This window comes from Bos indicus, chromosome 22, assembly GCF_029378745.1.
Source record: "Bos indicus isolate NIAB-ARS_2022 breed Sahiwal x Tharparkar chromosome 22, NIAB-ARS_B.indTharparkar_mat_pri_1.0, whole genome shotgun sequence".
NCBI lineage: Eukaryota > Metazoa > Chordata > Mammalia > Artiodactyla > Bovidae > Bos > Bos indicus.
In genome coordinates, this window is record NC_091781.1 from 12,990,975 (window position 1) to 13,012,466 (window position 21,492).

Here is a 21,492-nt window from a genome sequence, read left to right on the forward strand (position 1 = left end):
ATCCCCTGGAGAAGGGAAAGGCTACCCACTCCAGTATTCTGGCCTGGAGAATTCTGTGGACTGTATAGTCCATGGAGTCACAATGAGTCAGACACGACTGAACAACTTTCACTTTCACAGGAACACCAATCCAAACTAGCAGGGCATTCATTTCAGCGTCCAAGATACCACAGCTAATGTGGTCCCCAGACCCAAGCATCAGGACTCTTCAGCTACTCATGTTAACAAGTGTCTCCACAGCAAACAAATAACAAAGCAAGAGCATTTCAAAATTTAGACTAAGAAATGGACAGACTTAGGAAGTTTGATAAGCACTTCTAGCAGACAGTCCATTTCACAAAACAGTTCCTGTTGGGTTATGAGCATTCCAAATAAATTTGTGAAGGATCTTGGTTTTCAAAACATGTTTTGTGCATAAATTTCTCTAAACTAAGGCACCTACGTGTAATTTTATCATTGCATAGAAACAAAAACTTAGCTTGACAACACCACACACAAAAAAAGATTTCATATGCAGCTCAAAACTCCATGCACCCTTCAGGATGAAGACTTAAAGAACAGAAAGCACTTGCGTAGAAAACTGCTGGTTTTTCTGAGGACCACTCGGCCCTTGACATGCTAAGCTGTCCAGACTAACTCCAGAAGTCTTGAAAGATGTCTGATCTGTTTCGCAGGAAGCAGGTTACTCCTCGGGGGCACTGCTCCATCTCAGCAGAGCAGAAATGTAGAACAGAGGAGGTACAGAGGTCATCCCAGAAGGTTAATGTCCATGGACTAGTTTCAGAGGTTCTGTTTATGCCTCAGGGAAAGGGCCAGGTCTGGAGCCTGTTGGTCCACGGCTGAGGTCAACTGTAGGGACGCTGAGTAAACCCACTTTCAGTCTTGACAGTGTCTTTGACAAATTCGTATCCCCCCGGACACTTTCTGACTTCCCAGACCTTGACTGAGCATCTGCTGTTTACACCACGTGTGCTCAGTGCGGGGAAATAACGGTCTGAGGACAGTCCCTGCTCTTGAGTTTCTCAGTGTGAGTTGGAGGTGGGTTTACTCAGCCCACAGCATCCCTACAGTTGACTTCCCAGCCTCTGCTCTTTCCTCCGCACGAGCTGTCTTCGGGACAGTGCAGGATGACTGAGACCCAGCCCCTGCCGCAGGGCCCCTCTCACCAGGGAGGAGGGCCCAGCCCTCTGCATGGTCAGCCAGAAGCCAGGATGGATACTGGAGTGAACGAGAAAGGCTATCACAGCAACTCAGGGAAGGAGGAGCCCACTCTGGGCGGGGAGACCAGAAAGAGCTCTAGGAAGAGGGGGGCAGAGGAGGAGGGCTGTCTGAGGGGCCCCTCGCTCTGAGGCACTGACAGTCCCTCTCTGGCTTCTCTCTCCCTCCTGCCCGCAGTGGTGGCCCCAGTTCTACAGAGCCCCGATGGGAACTGGATGGCCCTGAAGGATGGGGCTCTGCCCCCAGCCCGCCTGCTGGCCAAACCTAAGAGCGGCGCGTTTCAGGCCCTGGAGGCGGCCTCCAGCGTGGCGTCCGCCTACGATGAGCTGGGCTCCGACAGCGAGGAGGACTTTGACTGGAGGGAGGCCTTGAGCACGCTGTGCCTGCAGCCCCGGGCTCTGCCCGGGGAACCCCAGACTCAGCCCACACAGGCTCCAGGATCAGATCAAGGCCCCTCTGCCTCCTCTGGGCCCTCACCCAACCCCGAGGCCATGTGGTCCGACTCAGAGACCTCCTCGGTGGGCTCATCCCGAGAAGCTGGGCACCGGGCCAGGCTGTCTTGGTTGCAGAGGAAGGCCCCCCGGAACCCTGCAGCCGAGAAGATGCGCCTACAGGGAGAACTGGATGTGAACTTCAACCTTCAGGCAGCTGGCAGGGAGACCTCAGACAGCAGCGAGCCTGAGGAGGCCCCCCACGCCGCAGATCGGAGGGCCAGAAGGTGGAGGAGGGCCCGGGGGTGCTCCGAGGAGCTAAGCAAGGAATTGCCTTCCCCCAGCGGCCATCCCCCAGAGCTGGACACACATCAGGTAATAAAGCAGGGTGCACATAAGCACCCACTCATTTTTAAGTAGGCTGTGCCCCTCTCCAAGCAAGAGTGGCATGGATAGTCCTGGATTCTGAATCCACACACCCAGGTTCTTATCTTGGTTTTGCTGCTGACACAGGTCACAACTCTTGGAGGTGTACCCTCCTCTCTGGAGATGAGAGCTTAGAGTTCAAAGTGGGCTTGCAAAGTGTGGCCCCCAGATCAGCAGCAACCATAGCACCTAGGAACTTACTAGAAATGCAGATCCTTGGTCCCTGCCCCAGAGCTGCTGAACCCAACATTCTGGGGATGGAGCCCAAGCTGTCTTGGTGATTCTGCTGTGTGTTAAAGTCTGAGGGCCCCTGGCATGGAGTTAGGGGATGGGGTCTAGAATCAGCCTGCCCATGTTCAAATCCAGCAGTGTGACTTTGGACAAGGCATCTTCTTAGGTCTCAGTTTCCTCATCTGTCAAATGGGGATAATATTAGAACCCACTTCAGAGGATGGTTGTGATGAGTGGATAAGATAACTTTGTTAAGAGCTGAGCTCTCTCCTAGAACACAAACAAGGGCACAGGCAGTGTTGTTTTGATCTCATAACTGAGGGCGCAGTTTACTAACATCTGTGATTCTTGGTTCCCATCACAAGCTATCTCGAGAGTTCTCAGTGCCTCCTCCCTCATGGTTTAGCTCATGAACCCCCTTAGAGAATCTGATTAAAGCTACAGAATCTCTCCCTAGAAAAACACTCCTCTATGCACTCTCTCAGAGAAGGCGATGGCACCCCACTCCAGTACTCTTGCCTGGAAAATCCTGTGGATGGAGGAACCTGGTGGGCTGCAGTCCATGGGGTTGCTAAGAGTCAGACACGACTGAGCGACTTCACTTTCACCTTTCATTTTCATGCATTGGAGAAGGAAATGGCAACCCACTCCAGTGTTCTTGCCTAGAGAATCCCAGGGATGGTGGAGCCTGGCGGGCTGCCGTCTGTGGGGTCGCACAGAGTCGGACACGACTGAAGTGACTTAGCGGCAGCAGCAGCAAGCACTCTCTCTCTCTCTCTTTTTACTTACAGTGTCAGGTAGTTCGTGGACCCGCATCCAGATTAACTTGCTATTCCCTGGAAACACCCCGCTCATCCCCAGCTCTGGGTCTATGAACATGCTGTGACCTTGCCCTCACCTCTCCCTGGCCATCCATGGTGGTCTCTTCCACAGTGATCACCGTGGACTGAGTATTAAACTCTGTGATGCCAACGGGGGCCTTCCCACAGCAATGTTTTCTAAAGTGATGCCAGTGAAGCCTGGAAAGTTCAAATGCCCTTTTGAACTGTTTGAAACCGCGAGCCTGTGGAAGAGCTTATCAGGTTGCCTCTGTCTTCTGTAGGCACATCATCACTGCCACTCACATTACACAGGTCACAGGTCACATTACTATTGTGACGTTTTATGCCCCTAGGGAAACCACACCCACTCTCTGAACATCCTTGCGTCTCCCACAGTGCCCAGCTACCGTGCCCTGCATTCTCAGTTGGGGTTCCACAAAAAGCAGGTCTGGAATTAAAAATTTGGTTGTAGATTTTGAGAGAAGCAATCCCAGGAAACCCAAGAGTGAAACCAAGAAATGAGAAAGGCCGGTGAAGATACAACATAGGCCACTGGGGCTCCATCCCACCAGGGACCTGTGGAGAAGCCAAGTGGGTCACAGCTCAGAATTCTGCCCCTAGAAGATGGGCAGCAGTTACCCAGTCTCCTATCTCCCACTGGTAGAGAGAGGTCCCATCCAGGGTGGGCCTAAACTTTATACACAGGTTTGCATGAATGGTGCCTGAGAAATCCCTCAGATGGAGAGAGACTAGATCTGAGGTGGAAAACCATCAGTGGGTCAGAAACTGTCCCCCATGGCTGTGGGCAACTCATGTAGGTCCAGGGGGATACAGCCCAGGACATCACCAGCATCTGCTACAGTAAATGTATCAGCTTCTATGAATGTCAGCCAGGTCCCCGATCCTGGGGCCCCCTTTAAGGTAGTCGTGACCTCAGAGGACTTCAGGTCACAGGATTTAGCATCAATGCTACCTGATCTGCTAATATATTACTTAGAAATTTGGTCTAGGCTCTCACTTTCTCCTCTGTAAAATAAGATCATTACAAATCTGCCATGTGAGTTTGTCGTGATCGTAAATGAAAAATTTATAAAATTCTGTTCAACTGTGATTCAGTATCATCTAGCTCAAGTGGAGACAGTTTTCCAGGGACTCTGGGTGACTTGCCTCAAGGGATATTCTTGGGGGTTGTCTGCGTGATTGAAATGCAAGTATAAAATGCCACCTATCCATCATCACTAGGTGCCTGAAGTTCCCTATTTATTCTAAGATGACTTGTAAGTTGTCTTCTGCTGATGAGTCTTAGGAGGCATCAACAGGGAGAAGGCGAGGGCCAGCAGAAAGGACCCAGGACCGAGGCTATCTGCCTCCCTGGCAGTGTCCTCTCCTCCCCACTAGGTGGCGATGGCATTGAACTTCTGGGGACCTCAAAACCCTGGCCCTCCTCCCCATCCTCCCTTCTGCTTAATTTCCTAGGGCAGTTCTCCCCTCAAAAAAGAAAAGGTATATAAATGTATATCTTTAACTATTTGTGTACTTATAAGGGCTTTCCAGATGGCATGGTGATAAAGAACCCTCCTGCTAATGCAGGAGACACATGAGACGCAGGTTCGGTCCCTGAGTTGGGGAGCTCCCCTGGAAGAGGGCATGGCAACCCACTCCAGTATTCTTGCCTGGAGAATCCGCATGGACACAGGAGCCTGGCGGGCTACAGTCCACGGGGTCGCAAAGAGTCAGACACGACTGAAGTGACTTAGTACGCACACACGCATACTTATAAGTATATGTATATATGCAAATATATAAATAACATAGACGTTATTAAAACATACAGATATAGTCAGGCTTCCCTGGTAGCTCAGTCAGTAAAGAATCTGCCTGCAGTGCAGGAGACCCCGGTTCGATCCCTGGGTTGGGAGGATCCCCTGGAGAAGGAAATGGCAAACCACTCCAGTATTCTTGCCTAGAAAATCCCATGGAAAGAGAAGTCTGGCTGGCAATAGTACATGGGATTCCAAGAGTCGGATACAACTTAGTGACTAAACCACCACAGATGTAGTCTGCTTGACCACAACCCTACATCCCTGCTCTCTCCCGCCAAATGACTACAGCTGTATTTGTGCATCATATATGTACAGCACATTTAGAAATAGTATTCTGTAAATGTACCTGTGTTTCAGCAAAATTGGCATGCTACTCCCTCTATTCTTCCACCCCTTCTTCCTAACAGTAAGTGATGGAGAGGTCAGAGCACACAGATCTCAGCATCCCAGTGGTCCCCAGGGGGGGAAGTATGGGAGTGGGAGCCATTTGCCCAGGATGCAAGCAATATGCAGGCATTGCCTGATGAGAATTTTAAAACAATAATAAATCAGATCCAAGTCAGGCTTTTTATTATCACCTTGCACCAGGCACAGGACTTTACCAGTGTCGCTCCAAACATCCAACCCCCTCAGTTCCCCAGTGTTCCAGGAGGGGAGGGACCCACAATCAATAGTTCCTGTAACGATGGACATTCAGGGCTTTTCCAGTGTTTGGGGTTTTAAACAATACCGCGGAAAGTACCAGTGTGCAAACCTCTTTCTACAAGTACAGGAGTAAACGTGCTGACTTGAGGCATAAATGGATCTTTAATTTTAATGAGTACTCCCCAAATTAAACTCTCCAAACTTCCCAGCAGCCTGCGTAGCCACACACTGTGGGGCACATTTTCTCATGCTGTCAACAGTGCTTGGTGTTGTCAGTCTGTTACATTGTTGCCAACTTTATGTGAGGAAAAAAATATATTTCTTTTTAGTTGACATAGTTACTACTGAAATTGAATATTTTTCCCTATATTTACAGCTATTTGCATTTTTTTCCTCTGTGAAAGACACATTTATATGTTCCTTCTATTATTTTGTCAGACTTTTTCTTCTTGATTTTTAGTAATTTATTTTCGAATTACACTGTAGATCTTACTTCTTTGATGGCGACACACTGAAAATACTCTCCCCTGGTCTATCACTTTCACCTTAACTTTAAGTATATTTTACATGCAAAACATTTCGTTACTAATAACTTATCAGTTACTTTCATTTCCTTTAAATTTTGTGTCTTGTTTGAGAAAGTTTTAAATCGCCAAGGTTTTAAGAATGTTTTCCTGTTCTTTTCTAATACTTTATAGATTTGAATTTTGCATTTAGCTCTTCAGTCCATCTGTACTTTACTTTTGGGGATAATGGGAGGTAAGAAGTGCTTCTCTGGTGGCTCAGTGGTAAAGAGTCTTCCTGCAATGCAGGAGACTCAAGAAATGCGGATTTGATCCCTGGGTTGGGAAGATTCCAACATGGAAGTGTCATGTTGGAATGTCACAACATGTCAACCCACTCCAGTATTTTTGCCTAAAAAATCCCAGAGGAGCCTGGCAGGCTATAGTCCAAAGGGTCACAAAAGAGTCAGACAGGACTTAGCAACTAAGCACAGCACGCACACAGCATGAGGTAAGATCTAACATTGTTGTCATCAAATCATTATTGGATAATTAAACTTATATCTGCAGGAAACTATGAGCAGTTTTCTGAGTCATGGAAGCCATATTAGAATCATAAATCCATTCCTTAAAAGATGCTGCTCCTGGAGCTGAGATCCCAGAGAAATTTATCCCACGGGTCCTCATGGAGAGAACACAGAATAAATACAGCCCCCTCCATGAACTGCTTCAAATGACACACACTTTGGAGGCCGCTTCTCACAGTGCCACTCAGTGTGCGCCAGTACATGACTCTAGGGACAGCCCAGTCAGCTTGGGCCTACGAGGGGCCAAAATAACCTGACCTCTACCGGTCCGAGCTGCTCCTGGATCGGGTTGTGAGATCTGTCAAGGAGTGGATGGCTGCCTCCCCCAGGCCCTGGTCCATGAGTGCTGTACAGCTCTGAATTCAAAGAGAGGCACTCTGCGATGTCTTGCAAGACCACGCAAGGTGGTTGTGGAGTGACAACACCCCCCACACCTGCGAACAGTGAGCCACCTGTCGGATCCACCTACCTCTGAGGTGTGTTAAGAGAACACTCCCAAGCAAGGCCTTCAGTCTAATTCAAACTGTATCTGAATTCCCTCCAATGCACAGACTAAAGGGTGAGAGTCCCCACTTCTCCACCCCAATTCCTCACCGTTGATTTTCATAGCTTGTTAGCATGGAACCTTCCTTTACATGAAAACTTAAAGAGCTGCTCTGAGATAAGGCTGCCGGTTCCTCATGCCTCTCACTCCCACCTCCACGGCAGCCTCCGCAAGTACAGATCGTAACTTGGAAACAGTTGAGAGCATGTTTGATCAAATACCCCCTGCACAGAAGAAAAATCTTAGACAATGACCTGTCAAGTCATTCCCCTTGTTAGTGAGAATTTCTGGGTGCCTCCATGACTAGCTGGTTGCAGAGAACAAGTCTAGAAAGCAATGAGATGTTTACTGTACATAACAGTTTTTCTTTAACATTCTTGTGTCATAGGCCCTGATGAATTATTAAGTTTTCTCCCCAGTGGGGAAGAGAAATGTGCATGAATACAAGTGCTCAGAGCTTTACATTTTTAACCAGGACTCTGTTGGATATTAAGGAAATGACAACCCACTCCAGTATTCTTGCCTGTAGAATCCCACGGACAGAGGAGCCTGGTGGGCTACAGTCCATACGGTCACAAAGACTTGGACACAACTGAAGGGACTTAGGATGGATGGGCCAAAAATGATGACTTTTGTTTTGCTGTACTTAAATTGTGGCCCTACTTTGGGCGGATATTAAATAGCGGGGCTACCTGTCAGTTAAAGCCTTTACTTCCTGTGGCAGTAAAGGCGTGTTCACCCCATGAGGGAAATGTTGAGCTCTCTCTAGAGTAGGGATTGCTTTCCAGGTGGCTCAGTGGTAAAGAATCTGCCTGCCAATGCAGGAAACACAGGTTCTATCCCTGGGTCGGGAAGATCCCCTGGAGGAGGGCGTGGCAACCCACTCCAGTGTTCTTGCCTGGAGAATCCCATGGACAGAGGAGCCTGGAGGGCTATAGTCTATGGGGTCACAAAGAGTCAGACATGATGAGTGACTAAGTAACAACATTACAGCAGGGACTGGAACCCAGCCCACTCACAGCAGGTAGCAGGTCGTTGGCAATGAAAAGAAGGGGATCGGGAACAGCCCTCAGCCCCACTATCCCAGCCCCTGACCTGAAGTTCAGCACATGATTCTTTAGGAGCCTCTTTGTGCCCGTTCTAAGATTCTGACCCTCATGCTGGCACTACAGTCCAGGTACTGAACACTATCAAAATCCAAGGATCATGTGACTGAATCTACACCCAGTTCCAATGCTGAGTCAGAGAGAGAAAAAAAAAAGATGAAGTTCACTGTTAATGCTGCTTCCTTCCTAAAAGATGTTTCCACAAAGTGACAGGCCAACCGTAGTCAGTATGAAAATAACTGTGACTTAAATGCGTATTCCTCATATAAATACTGACCTGGGAAGTCCAGGCTAATGGTTTTCTGGGTATTTTGCACAGATTGCCATAATTCCAAAAATGGCTGCTGTTTCAACAAATGGCGTAGTTAATTCTGCCAGACAGGAGATTCCAGAGGGAAAACAGACCAGGGGCACAGCCCACCCATCAGAGGGATTTGGGCTCTGGAAGAGGGATCTGCGTCCCAGATTTCATTGAGGTTTCCTGGTGCCTCAGACGGTAAAGAATCTGCGTGTAATGCAGGAGGCCCGGGTTCAATCCTTGCATCTGAAAAATCTCCTGGAGGAGGAAAAGATGACCCACTCCAGTGTTCTTGCCTGGAGAATCCCATGGACAGAGGAGCCTGGTGGGCTACAGTCCATGGGGTCACACAGAGACAGACACGACTGGATGACTAGTACTTGCACTTTTCTTGTTTATTTTTAAGTCAATTTTATAATACGAAGGACTCAGAGAACAGCTTGGGAATCACACCAGAACAACCGACCTGTAACTATAAAAGTTAAAATTGAGCCTTTCAGCTGACATCCAGTTGTTGAGCTCCCATAACCCCCTTCACCAGACTGGTCCCCAAGGCCTGGGCCCCCCTGTGCAGCTCCACTGGCCCAACTCAGACCCTCACACCGGGAGGCGTGCTCCTCAAGGCAGGCAGATGTATTTCAGCATTAAGTCTGATAAAATTCCAGGTTCCACCTTCCCATTTCCACCCTGTTAAGCTGACCAAGGATTTGACGTATATTTTTGTAGGTATGACTGTTCTTATCACACCGGTTATTTTTTAAATGCCTTATTCACCAGAGTACAGCATGTGAATACATCTAGTTTGGGGTTAACATCAATACATCGGGAGAGGATAAACCTCCACCTGAAGGCACCAGAGACAGAGCTTTCCCAGGCCCGCAGAAGAAATGGGACATCGGTGGAGTCGGCCAGCCCCAGGCTCTTTCTGCTCTTCTCCAATTCGGGATCACTGTGTATGCCAAGGGATTTGCACGTAGAACCACGGCCATTTGCTGTGTAAAGAGTGTCTAGGGTTAGTTAGCCTTTTGGGGCTTTCCTCTGTAGTCGACTGAAATAATACCTAAAAGCAAGCTGCCGAAATTCTGATTTTTAGGTCAGGATCAGAATCTTTCATCACTGGGGCTGACGAGGGCCACCAGGACACCCGGGTATATTCAGAGGTCTGACGTGTGACCTCTGAGAGTAATCCTTTAGTGGGCCTCCTTTGGAGAGGATGGAGGAGACTAGAGGCTCCCACCGCCCCACCTCGAGTGGCCTGATGGTTGGAAGGCGAGCTCTGGGAAAGCAATTCGAGGACTGGGGTTGTCCAGCCTGGAAGACGTTGACTTTCCTCCCTTAAAACATGCGGAGAATCTGGATGATGGTGGTGATGAGGCTGAGGTGGAGAAAAGCTGCTCTGAATTAAAGCAGGCAGGATTCCAAGGTCTATAAAGACAGACCACCAGGCTGACTGAAGGAAAGGGGGACTGAGAAAATCTGAGTACCCATTGCCAGCGTGCCGCTAGAAAAAGGATCTCCTCACCCCTTTATAATTTCCCCTTGTGAAACAAGAGGTTTCCTTTGCATCTCGGGTTCTTCCCCTGCTCTGCGGTTCTGCAATCTGGTCTCCCTCCAGGGAGTGTGGTTTAGTGTGGAGCTTCTAGCTTTATCTTGGAAGAATGCAAAGAGCTTGGCCTTTAGGGTCAGGCCATCTTCAGCTCAGCCACACTCTAGCCACGTGACCTTGGACAGCCTACTCATGTTAGTGTCCTCAGGGATACAGAGGGGACGACTGGGCCTCTTGAATGAGATTCTGTGTGTGCAGCACCCGGAGCAGTGTTCACCCACACCACACGGCCATGCTCAGCCACAGGAACCCTGCAGTTCCTTCCTCCACCCTTCACGTCCCCATCGCCTCCATTTATGTCTACCTTTGTATTTCTCAATCTTGGGAATTCATGGATTACCCAAGAATTTTCAGACGGTATCCGGTTTGAGAATGGCTGCATTAAAACTTAAATACTGTCAATATAAGAGACCTGTTAGCACCACCAGAAGCATAAATCAAACAAAGGAATGGCAATCCCCTGGCAGCACTCAGTGGCAAGGTGGTTGGCCTGTCACCCACAATGTGCTTTTTTTAGGGTATCAATGAAACAAAAACGAAAAATTAAAGATTAGTATAAAGGACTTGGAAGAACTGATGCTTTTGAACTGTGGTGTTGGAGAAGACTCTTGAGAGTCCCTTGGACTGCAAGGAGATCCAACCAGTCCATTCTGAAGGAGATCAGCCCTGGGATTTCTTTGGAAGGAATGACACTAAAGCTGAAACTCCAGTACTTTGGCCACCTCATGCGAAGAGTTGACTCATTGGAAAAGACTCTGATGCTGGGAGGGATTGGGGGCAGGAGGAGAAGGGGACGACAGAGGATGAGATGGCTGGATGGCATCACTGACTCGATGGACGTGAGTCTGAGTGAACTCCGGGAGTTGGTGATGGACAGGGAGGACTGGTGTGCTGCAATTCATGGGGTCGCAAAGAGTCGGACATGACTGAGCAACTGAACTGAACAGATAAAGAACTTGCAGAGAATCTCTTGGAAAAGAAGATATGTTAGTTTATCTGAAGGAGTATTCTGTCATCAGGTATTTAAACTTTTACCATACAATTGTACTCATTTCACATGCTAGCAAGGTAATGCTCAAAATCCTTCAAGCTAGGCTTAGTACATGAACCGAGAACTTCTAGATGAACAAGCTGGGTTTGGAAGAGGCTGAGGAACCAGAGATCAAATTGCAAACATTCATTGGATAATAGAGAAAGCAAGGGAGTTCCAGAGAAACATCTACTTCTGCTTCACTGACTACACTCTGACTGTGTGGATCACAACAAACTGTGGAGAATTCTTTAAGAGATGAGAGTACCAGACCACCTTACCTGTCTCCTGAGAAACCAGTATGCAGGTCAAGAAGCAAGAGTTAGAACCAGACATAGAACAGCTGACTCATTCAAAATTGGGAAAGGAGTACAACAAGGCTGTATATTGTCACCCTGCTTATTTAATTTGTATGCAGAGAACATCATGAGAAATGCCGGGCTGGATGAATCACAAGCTGGAATCAAGATTTCCAGGAGAAATATCAATAATCTCAGATATGAAGATGATACCATCTAATGGCAGAAAGTGAAGGGGAACTAAAGAGCCTCTTGATGAGGGTGAAAGAGGAGAGTGAAAAGATGGCTTGAAACTCAACATTCAAAACACTAAGATCATGGCATCTGGTCCCATAAGTTCATGGCAAATAGAAGGGGAAAAAATGGAAGCAGTGACAGATTTTGTTTTCTTGGGCTCCAAAATCACTGGGGACAGTGACTGCAGCCACGAAATTAAAAGACGCTTGCTCCTTGGAAGAAAAGCTATGACCAACCTAGACAGAATATTAAAAAGCAGAGACATCAACTTTTCCAACAAAGTTCCATATAGCCAAAGCTATGGTTTTCCCAGTAGTCATGTACGAAGGTGAGAGTTGGACCATAAAGAGGGATGAGCGCTGAAGAATTGATGCTTTTGAATTGTGGTGCTGAACAAGACTCTTGAAACTCCCTTGGACTGCAAGGAGATCAAACCAGTGATCAAATATTAAAGGAAATCAGTCCCAAATATTTATTGGAAGGACTCATGCTGAAGCTGAAACTCTAGTACTTTGGCCACTTAATATGAAGAGCCAACTCACTGGAAAAGACGCTGATGCAGGGGAAGGCTGACAGCAAAAGGAGAAGGGGGTGGCAGAGGATTAGATAACATCACCAACTCAATGGACATAAATTTGAGCCAACTCTGGAAGATAGTGGAGGACAGAGGAACCTGGCTATAGTCCATGAGGTCGAAAAGAGTCAGACACGACTTAGCAACTGAACAACAATAACATCATCCTTATTTAGCCAGAATCACCACATTAGGCAGAGAAGGCAATGGCACCCCACTCCAGTACTCTTGCCTGGAAAATCCCATGGACAGCGGAGCCTGGTAGGCTGCAGTCTATGGGGTCATGAAGAGTCAGACACAACTGAAGCAACTTAGCAGCAACAGCAGCCACATTAGGGGCTTCTCAGGTGGTTCAGTGGTAAAGAATCCACCTGCCAATGCAGGATTCTTGGGTTTGATCCCGGGTCGGGAAGATCTCCTGGAGAAGAGAATGGCTACCCACTCCAGTATTCTTGCCTGGAGAATCCCATGGACGGAGGAGCCTGGTGGGCTACAGAGCATGAGGTCACAAAGAGTCAGACACAGCTGAGCATGTACGCACGCACTCCACACACTAAATAGAAATGTGCAAAGAAAAGGCAACTTTTTTTCCTTAAATTTCCTCATCAGTCTCCCCACTCTGAAGAGCCAGGAATGTAAAACCAGCCAATCCAACAGACACTTAGCCGCTTGCAACTTTCTGTTTAAAACTGTATTTTTAAAGTAAATAACCAGTCATCCAACCCCTCCACTTTCTCCAGCTTCACCATCTTGGGTTGTGAGGGGCCTTCTGGCGTCCTCTGAGAGCCGAGCAGTGTTCCTGGTCCCTGCAGATCTCTCAGTGATGGGGCCCCTGTTCATCAAGTCATCCTCTGCACTGGCCCCCAGCCTGGGCATCCCACCAGTGTCTAAGGCTCCGCCCCTGTGTGCTCAGTTAGAACCCTGGATCTCTCCCTCAGGCCCCACCTCGGCTCTCACTTTCATCCACTTCCAACCCTGTCGTGCAGCTCCTGGTCAGCTACCTAATTTCTACTCTAGGGAGCTCCTGGGTGCTCAACCTTCCAGGAACACCCAAGATCTTCCATGAGCCAGCTTCTGAGTGCCCTTGGTGCCACCAGCAGCCTGGGGAGACCCAAGAGCCCAGAGATACTTGACAGGTAAAGCTCACTCCTTAGACAGACGCCTGCTGTGCTGTGCCAGGTTGCTTCATTTATGTCCGACTCTGGGAGCCCATGGAGTGTAGCCTGCCAGACTCCTCTGTCCATGGGATTCTCCAGGCAAGAATACTGGAGTGGGTTGCCATGCCCTCCTCCAGGGGATCTTCCCAACCCAGGGATCAAACCCTCATCTCTTAGGTATCCTACATTGGCAGGTGGGTTCTTTACCACTAGCTCCACCTGGCGGACGCTTACTCCTCTGCAGTCTGACCCAGGCCTGTTTTCTCCACACCCCGAAGCTCCCCATGCTCTCCACCTCTGAGCCTTATTCCTCTAACTGTGCCGAGCAGCTTCATGCACCCTGGGTCTTAACCGTCCTGCTGCTTCCTCACCAACAATGCCTATCCCATGTCAACATATTAAAATGCTCCTCATCTCTCAAGAACCTGCTCAGAGACCATTCTTCCTGTGGAGCTCCCCCCAAGTCCTAAGACCATAGGCCTCCTTCTCAAGCATCCTGGGGGCATCGGCCACCTTTCCTGAGGTCCTCACCATTGATTCTTATTCAGGGCCAGAAAAAAAAAATCACCATCCAAGGGACCCTGTTTATCAGTCCGGTGATTTTTTTTTTCACTTCTATCATCTGTCTCCTTTTAATTGCCTTTATATAAACAGCTCCCTTTTAAGCATCTGTCCAATTATAAACTGAATCAAGCGAATTTGAAACATGAACTTCATAAAGAATCTGCCACACCTTTTTAGCAGAACAGGATGGTCTAGATTCTTGTTGCGAAATGTTGTGTGATGAAGCCATTCCTGTCGAATGACAAACTGAATGAAAACACCATCTTTTCTCTTATCCTGATAGATGCATTGTTTACTCATTGATTCTTTGTTTACTCATCGATTCTTTGTTTACTTATTGATTCTTGGGTTTGAGAAAATTCACTTAGGCCACTGTCATCTGAAGACTCTTGGTCTGAGATTTTACTTAAACAACCAATTTCATCCATCATCGTTCGAGTCTGTGGAGCTGCTCTCCAACTTCATCTTCTGAGTCATCTAATAATTGTGAAATGTTGTTCTCTCAGTTTTTTTTCCTTTGCCATTATGAAAAATTTGAATTCCCAACTGTATACAGTGAGCTAAAAGCAGACTCAAAATGACGATGATTTATTTCCATGTTGAATCATCCTTCTAAGTAATTCCATTTTTCTCTTTTGTTATTCTAGTCTCTTTTTTAGCATAATTGGAAGTATTTGATGAGTAATGATGAAAGATAATTCCCAGGATAATAAAACAGCAAAATATTTCCAAAGATAAGGAAAATGAGATCATGAAAATCTTGTCATGTGTCTTAGATTTATAAAAGGATCCAATGAACCCAGATAATAATTGCAAGATGGAAGGAGTTTTATTTACAGAATTAGTACATTTTCTCTTTGTTCTTCGGGAGTTCTTCAATAAAGAATAAAAGTCATGAAAGACCAAGCCTTTTAAACAGATAGAACAACTCAAAGAGGAAATTCAAAAGCTAATATTGTGTGCAGTGGACCCTGATGGTACTCTGGGGGTTATCTTGTTAAAATTCCATACACATCTGTCCAACATGAGGTGAAGAATAGAGTGAGACTTAACGATTTCCATGTCTTCCTGGAGTTTCCCAGGCCCGGTCAGGGCTCTACTCATAGAGGGAGCTCTAGGAGACGGTAGGAGCCAGAGATGTAATTGTGTGACTATCAAGGGAAGGTGGCATAATATTCCTTAACTGTGCACAAGAACCTCACACCATCTCAAAATCTTTGTGATCTGCCCAGAATACGGTTCTTTCCTCTCTCCCTTTTAGCTGGGTAACTGCTGCACTTTGAATCTCAACTCAAACACCACTTCCACAAGCCAGCTTTCCCTAACTCCCAGCCCTCCCATCAGGCGCCCCTTAGCAGGGCTGTCAGAGCCTCCATCCCCACCCCTGCTTCTCTGCACTTAGCAGGGTTTTAGTGTCTCCTCCACTGGGAGCTGGTGGAGGTTTGCTCAGACTTGCATCCTCAGTACCAGCACAGTGATGCCCCTAGTAGCCACTGGATAAGTATTCTGCAAATGAAAAACACTGAATTCACTTTTCTGACTACAGATGCTCACCTGCCTAAAGTTTTGTTTTGTTTTTTTTTTTTTAGTTGAAGGATAATTGCTTTACAGTATTGCATTGGTTCTGCCTAAAGTTCTAACAAAGTGTTAAGATGCATATGTTTGAGAAAGTAAGAATAAAAAGTAAGAGCTCATCCATAGGGAAAGCAGATCAAGCAAGAGCCTCATTTTCTGGTTTAGTTTACCTTCATTTTCATTGACCTTTGGTGGTTTAGTCGCTAAATCATGTCTGATTCTTCAACCCCATGGACTGGAGCCCACAAGGCTCCTCTGTTCATGGGATTTCCCAGGCAAGAATACTGGAGTGGGTTGTCATTTCTTTCTCCTGGGGATCTTCCCAACTCAGGGACTGAACCCCCATTTCCTATGTCTCCTGCCTTGCAGGCAGATTCTTTATCCGCTGAGCCATCAGGGAAGCCTCATGTAAAGGACTGACCTTTACCTGGCAATTATCGGGAACAACAGGGCTGTAGCAGAGGGTCTTCAGCTCATGATTCTGGCTTTCCTTCAGGTGCCAGGTGGTTTATCAGAGACTGACACCAGCAGTGAGGCTCGGCACCCCCGGGCCAGCACAGACACCACAGAAGAGAAACGGAGGAACAGGCTGTACGAGCTAGCAAGGAAAATGAGTGAGAAGGAGACTTCTTCTGGGGAGGATCAGGAATCCGAGCCCAAGACCGAGTCCGAGAACCGGAAGGAAAGTCTGTCCTCTGAAGACAACAGCCAGAGTGTCCAGGAAGAGCTGAAGAAGGTAAGGGCTGTGAAGTCACAGCAGACAGCCCAGTCTCTGCCCGGTCTCTTGACGCTGGGGCGAGGCTCTGTATTTGTGCTGAGATGTGCTGAGACCCCAAAGAGCACTCTCTAAGATGCCCATCCCTGTGCACTTGGGAGAGCCCAGGAAAACTTGACTTGATTAATGCAGAGTTATTCAATCAGGAAAATATCCCCGCATGTCCTTGGATATCTCCCAAGACCTGTCATATCCCATCTTTCATCAAGACAGCCCTTGCCTTTCGAGTCTGTAATGTAGTACCCACAGTCTTTCTTACTGGTAAGAGCTGTGTTATTTCGCACCACCCTCCCCCCGAGGAATGTTTCCTGTGGATTGAGGGCATCTAGCCAGCCCTCTTTTAGCCAGTGCTAAAGCTTCATCTCATAGTATAAAGTCTTCACACTGAAAGTTGCCTTCTAGGTCACTATCTCTGCAGTTTTCAGATTTGGGCTTGACTTACTTAGAACCTTTCCCAAACAAACCTTATATGGAATCCCAGGGTTCTAATCAGATACAAACACTGCTGGTCCGAGGGGTCTCCCAAACCCCAATCACTTGATCTTCAGTCCCACTGTCCTCTCTTCCTTCCAAGCCCAAGTAGGCCACCGAGTTCCAAGGGACGTGGTGTGAAAACCACAGAAAACAGACCCTGCCTCTGGCAGAAGGGGATCCCAGCCTCTCTCCCACCATCCTCCATGACCTGCCTGGGTTCCCCCCACAGCTCCTCCCTAAGTACGTCCACCCTAGACTCGACCCCGCTGCCTCCTGGCAGGGGAGAAGCCAGCATTTGTTCAGCGTCTCCTATGTGTCTGGTGCTTTGCATGTGTCAGTTCATTTAATGTAAAACCTCTGAGGCAGACACAGCCCCATGTGCAGAGGAAGAAACTGAGACCAGTCGTGAAGGTCCTTGCTCAAGGCCTACAGCTAGTAGGTTTCGGAGGCTGCATCACAAACCTCTTGGCCTCAAGTCACAGGCTCCTTCCTCTATAAGCTGCTGCTTCTGAAACTCAGATTACATCTTATCTGGTAATATCTCAAATTCTTTGTACTTAGGATCCATTTTTTCCCTATTCTGAGAGTAGGCTCTCTAAGCTAATGACTGCTGGTAACCCATATATATAGTCTATGAGCCCCCTTCATCTGCTCAGCAGCCAAGCTGGGGTGCTAAGCAGGGGGCTGGCCAGCCCAAGCAGTCTGCACCGTCCTTCATGGCTGAGCCCCTGAACCTTCCAACACCTCACACTCTGCCTTTCACTCATTCCCAGCCCATCCTCCACAACCATTGAATCCTCCCTCATAAACCAGCCGGTTCCTGTGCCTGGGGATGGTATATCCCTCTTTCCCCTGGCATGTCTGTGGGTGGAGAGCAGATTCTGGCCTTCACAGGCAGCCCTTCCCTGGGATGTGGGCTCCAACCCCTTGCCTCGTCTCCAGTTATGAGCTTTGATCCTCTCTGCTGCTTGAACCGATGCCCCATTACAGTCACATTTTGTCTGCTAGGGCTGAGAGCCAGAGGGCAACTGAAGCATAGTGTGTTATTTCTTACTATGACTCCACATCCTACTGACTTTGCTGCCTCGTGGTCCCAACTCACGCTGTACCGGTGGGGTGCTGGGCTGGGATGAGTCCAGCACATTCAACCCCCATTCACCTGCGAGCCTCACCTTCTGGAGGCACAGCCACCCATCTGTACTGGGCTCTGCTGGGTGGAATGTGAACAGGAAATGGAGGCAAGTCCTGGGCACTTTGACCCTTCCTGCCTCCACCCTGCCCTGTGCCCTCGCTGAGTAGGAAATTAGGGGCATCGCTTTTATCCAAACTCCCAAATGTGCCAGTTTCCCAAAGTTAAAGTTTTTCCCACCACCAACCATGAATCAGTGTATATAAAAACGCAGATAGCAAACCAAAAGAGAAAATTAATATATCTTTCTCCATCAAGAATGGGTTACTCTGATTAAAGGAAAACAGAAATAGAGGTTCATCTATGAAAGGTTGTTTAGAATCAGAAGGGTGTAAAGAGAGGCTTTAGGGTTAGACAGAGTGTGAAACACAGCCATGCAGTTTGCAAACTCTGGACTTTGGTTCTAAGTCCAGGCCTTTTCTTGTCTGCTCACTACACCTGCCTCCTAGCTGCCCTCTGTGGCCCCTCCAGTCCTTTGTCCACTCAGTGGCTGGAGCTGCCTGTGGCCCTTGAACTTGCTCCCAGCATGTCAACAAGCCCACGTGCACCTTGTTTTTATATCTATCCCTAGGACCCTGTCTGGGTCTTCATGGTTGATTGGACAAATGCACGTTGGCCTCATCTGTACAATGGGTATAACCATGCCCCTTTATAGAGTTGAGACAACTGAAGTTTACAGCATAGGCGTAACACAAAGCCAGAGCCCAGCAAATAGTAATAACCTCCGAGCCCCTTTAACAACCTCAAGGAGAAGAAACTTCGCTGTTGTGAAATGACACCCCTGTGCTAGCACTGAAGGAAGAGCTTAGTACCTATTTCCCATCCATGCATGCAGTGTCAAGCCAGAGGTCTCTAACCACATGTGGTGCTTTGTCATGCTCTGAAGAATGGGATGGGGAAAATACTGCATCAGAACCTCCCAGGTCCCCACCTTCAGGACCAGAGTGAATATGACTGCCCTTGTAATATGACCACAACCAGTCTGTGCAGTGCACACACGCAGACACACACACACCTTGGTTGGGGAGTGGGTCTGGGCTAAAGAGACTGTTCCAGAAACTGTTGATGCTCGCCTTATCTCTTTACTGTGCTGCTGCACACTGGCCCAAGGTCCACCTGCCCGGGGTCCCTGACACAGCAGGAGCGCCCCTTCCTGTGCAGAAGGTAGGCCGGGAGTGTCTAGACTCTAGACACTGGTCTAGAAGCACAGTCTAGGCAGTGCTCCCCTCCCTGAAAAGAGCCCTATCCAGTGACTGATAGAGTATAAATCCTCCAGCTCCTTTGCCTGTGCTGGGGCAATGACCTTGGGATGTATGCTGCCCACTGATGCCCAGTAGATCTTGCTCTGGGCACCTGCAGTGAGGACCGGCTCAAGCAGGCTGTCTTCCCTTCCCTGCCTCTCTTCTCCACTCCTCCACTGGTTCCTGGGACCACTTCTCAAATAAACTCCAAGCACTCGAAGCCATGTTTTGGGGTCTGCTTTTGGGGAAACCAGACTGAGGCAGTAACCAAACCAGAGAACACATGGAGTCCCAGATCACAAACACTCACTGCAGTGTTTGTGACTGAGCAGTGGGGAAATCTAAAAGCCTAGCTGACTGTTAGCAGCCTCTGCCTGACCTGGAGGATCCCTCATACAGACAGAGCCTCATCCAGACTTCACATCCCTCCTGCCTCTACCGTGGATTCTGCAATCTGGGGTCCATAGCAGAATAATGTGCATATTCCCATCAACACAGGGACATCAGCGGCAGGTCAGTGTCCTTAGTATGACAACCCATGTAGAAATTAGGGCTTCACAGTCTTGTCCAGCAGCAGAAGAACCATTTTAGAAATAGGCTTTTTCTGGACGGGAGTCAGCCCTTGGCTGTAGACAGAACTGGTCCCTACAGCTGATTCACTTTGGCTGGGTGAGTTAAGGATGATCACTGCCATTTGAGTTTTAACTACCTGAAGAACCAGCTTGTAAAGCTTGGGGCTAGTCCAGAAACCTGAACTCCTAGAGGGTTATATTTTTAACTGAAGCCATCTTGGTTCCATTGAACCTCAGTGGTCAACCTTCCATACCTTGGGATCCTTCAAGCCCCGAAATGAGCCTTTGCTTCTCCTCCACCACTAGGCAGGTGACTGTGCCAATGGTTATGGGAGAAAGGGCTGGCTAAAGTGCTTCCTAGAGCCATCTGCCTCTAGATATGTAGGTGCTGCGTTCCTGAGGGCAGGATGCAAAGAAGGACCAGGAACTCCTGGCCAAAGTTTGGAGGCTACCTGTAGGGGCTGGATCTCCCACAAACCCCTTATCTCCCAGGCTTACAGCAGAGACCCCCAAGGTCCTTTCTGGCTCCAAAGAGTCATGGCTCTAGACGTGTCATGAATTAAATACATTTTTGTTTCCTGAAATAAGCGTCATTTATTACACTATTTATATGACAGAAGATGTCCTGTGTGTCAATCTTTTGGAAAATGAGTGTTTGTTGAAGACCCAGATTAGTGAATTCTTGCATTATAGTCAAATCCGTACACGTGATGTCTTAAAGGCATTATTTAAATGTCTTTGTTTATTAATTATCACAGGTAACTGAATCATTGTGTTTTATTTTCACAAGGGAGTCACAGACCAGCAGGTATCTCCCCTATCCACAGTTTCATGAAATAGTTCTCAACAAAGTACTGAGCAAAAAGTAGTAAGTGCCTTTCTCTGCAAATAAGAGGCAAATCTGTACATTTTCTCACAGCCACTCCTCATTAATTAGTATCAAGTCACATAGAAACACAGTCCTGGTCAATGGTCAAGCAGACAGATTGACTGTTGTCCGAGAAAGCCCAGAGCTGTAGGTCTCTGCAGCGTAACGTGCTGTGAAACACGTGTTGCTGTCACATAAAGTCAAGTCCTGTCCGCACGTGTCTCACCCTTGTAAAACGGCTCACCATCCACATGAGGATTCAGTGTCTCTCACTCGAGGTAGCGTGATTTGAGAAGCGTGTCTCTGTCTGCGGTTGGTGCTAATTTGAATATAAGGTTCAATCCTAACTTGTATCTTTCAAGCTGTCCTGATCTCAGGAGGCCTTATGCCTGTTGAGGAATCAACACTTCTTTTCTAAGATTCTATTAAACAACTGGCTGTAGGGAAAAATAGAAACTTCACCACTTAGAGCTACAGCTCTTATCCACAGCACTTGAACAGGTGAGGTCCCACCTCACCGTGTTGTCACGGGCATCCCTCATCCCCACACTCTTGTCCTCCATGTGTGGGGGAGGGGCCTTTGAGGTTGGGAAGAGAGTTCGGGGTTCTCTCCTGGATCATGAGGACTTCAGCAGAACATCTTCCTCTCTAGGCAAAAGATGAGCTAAGCCCTTGAGAATTAATATTCTCATAATGCT

The 21,492-nt window shown here is 47.9% G+C and overlaps 1 protein-coding gene and 1 long non-coding RNA gene across 4 annotated transcripts in view; one reads left to right on the forward strand and one right to left on the reverse strand.

Annotated features, from left to right (window-relative positions):
- The window catches only part of MYRIP (myosin VIIA and Rab interacting protein), a 227,019-nt gene that overhangs the window by 166,650 nt on the left and 38,877 nt on the right, over positions 1-21,492 (forward strand). For all 3 annotated transcript variants that reach the window (XM_070776113.1, XM_070776111.1, XM_070776112.1), the window contains exons 10-11: positions 1,396-2,024; positions 16,172-16,411. In XM_070776113.1, the coding sequence (XP_070632214.1) occupies positions 1,396-2,024; positions 16,172-16,411 (869 nt within the window). The remainder of the gene's footprint in view (positions 1-1,395; positions 2,025-16,171; positions 16,412-21,492) is intronic.
- Positions 9,507-21,492, reverse strand: part of LOC139178576 (uncharacterized) — a 65,756-nt gene continuing 53,770 nt past the window's right edge. The window contains exon 4 of the long non-coding RNA XR_011562940.1: positions 9,507-9,625. This is a non-coding gene — a long non-coding RNA (uncharacterized lncRNA). The remainder of the gene's footprint in view (positions 9,626-21,492) is intronic.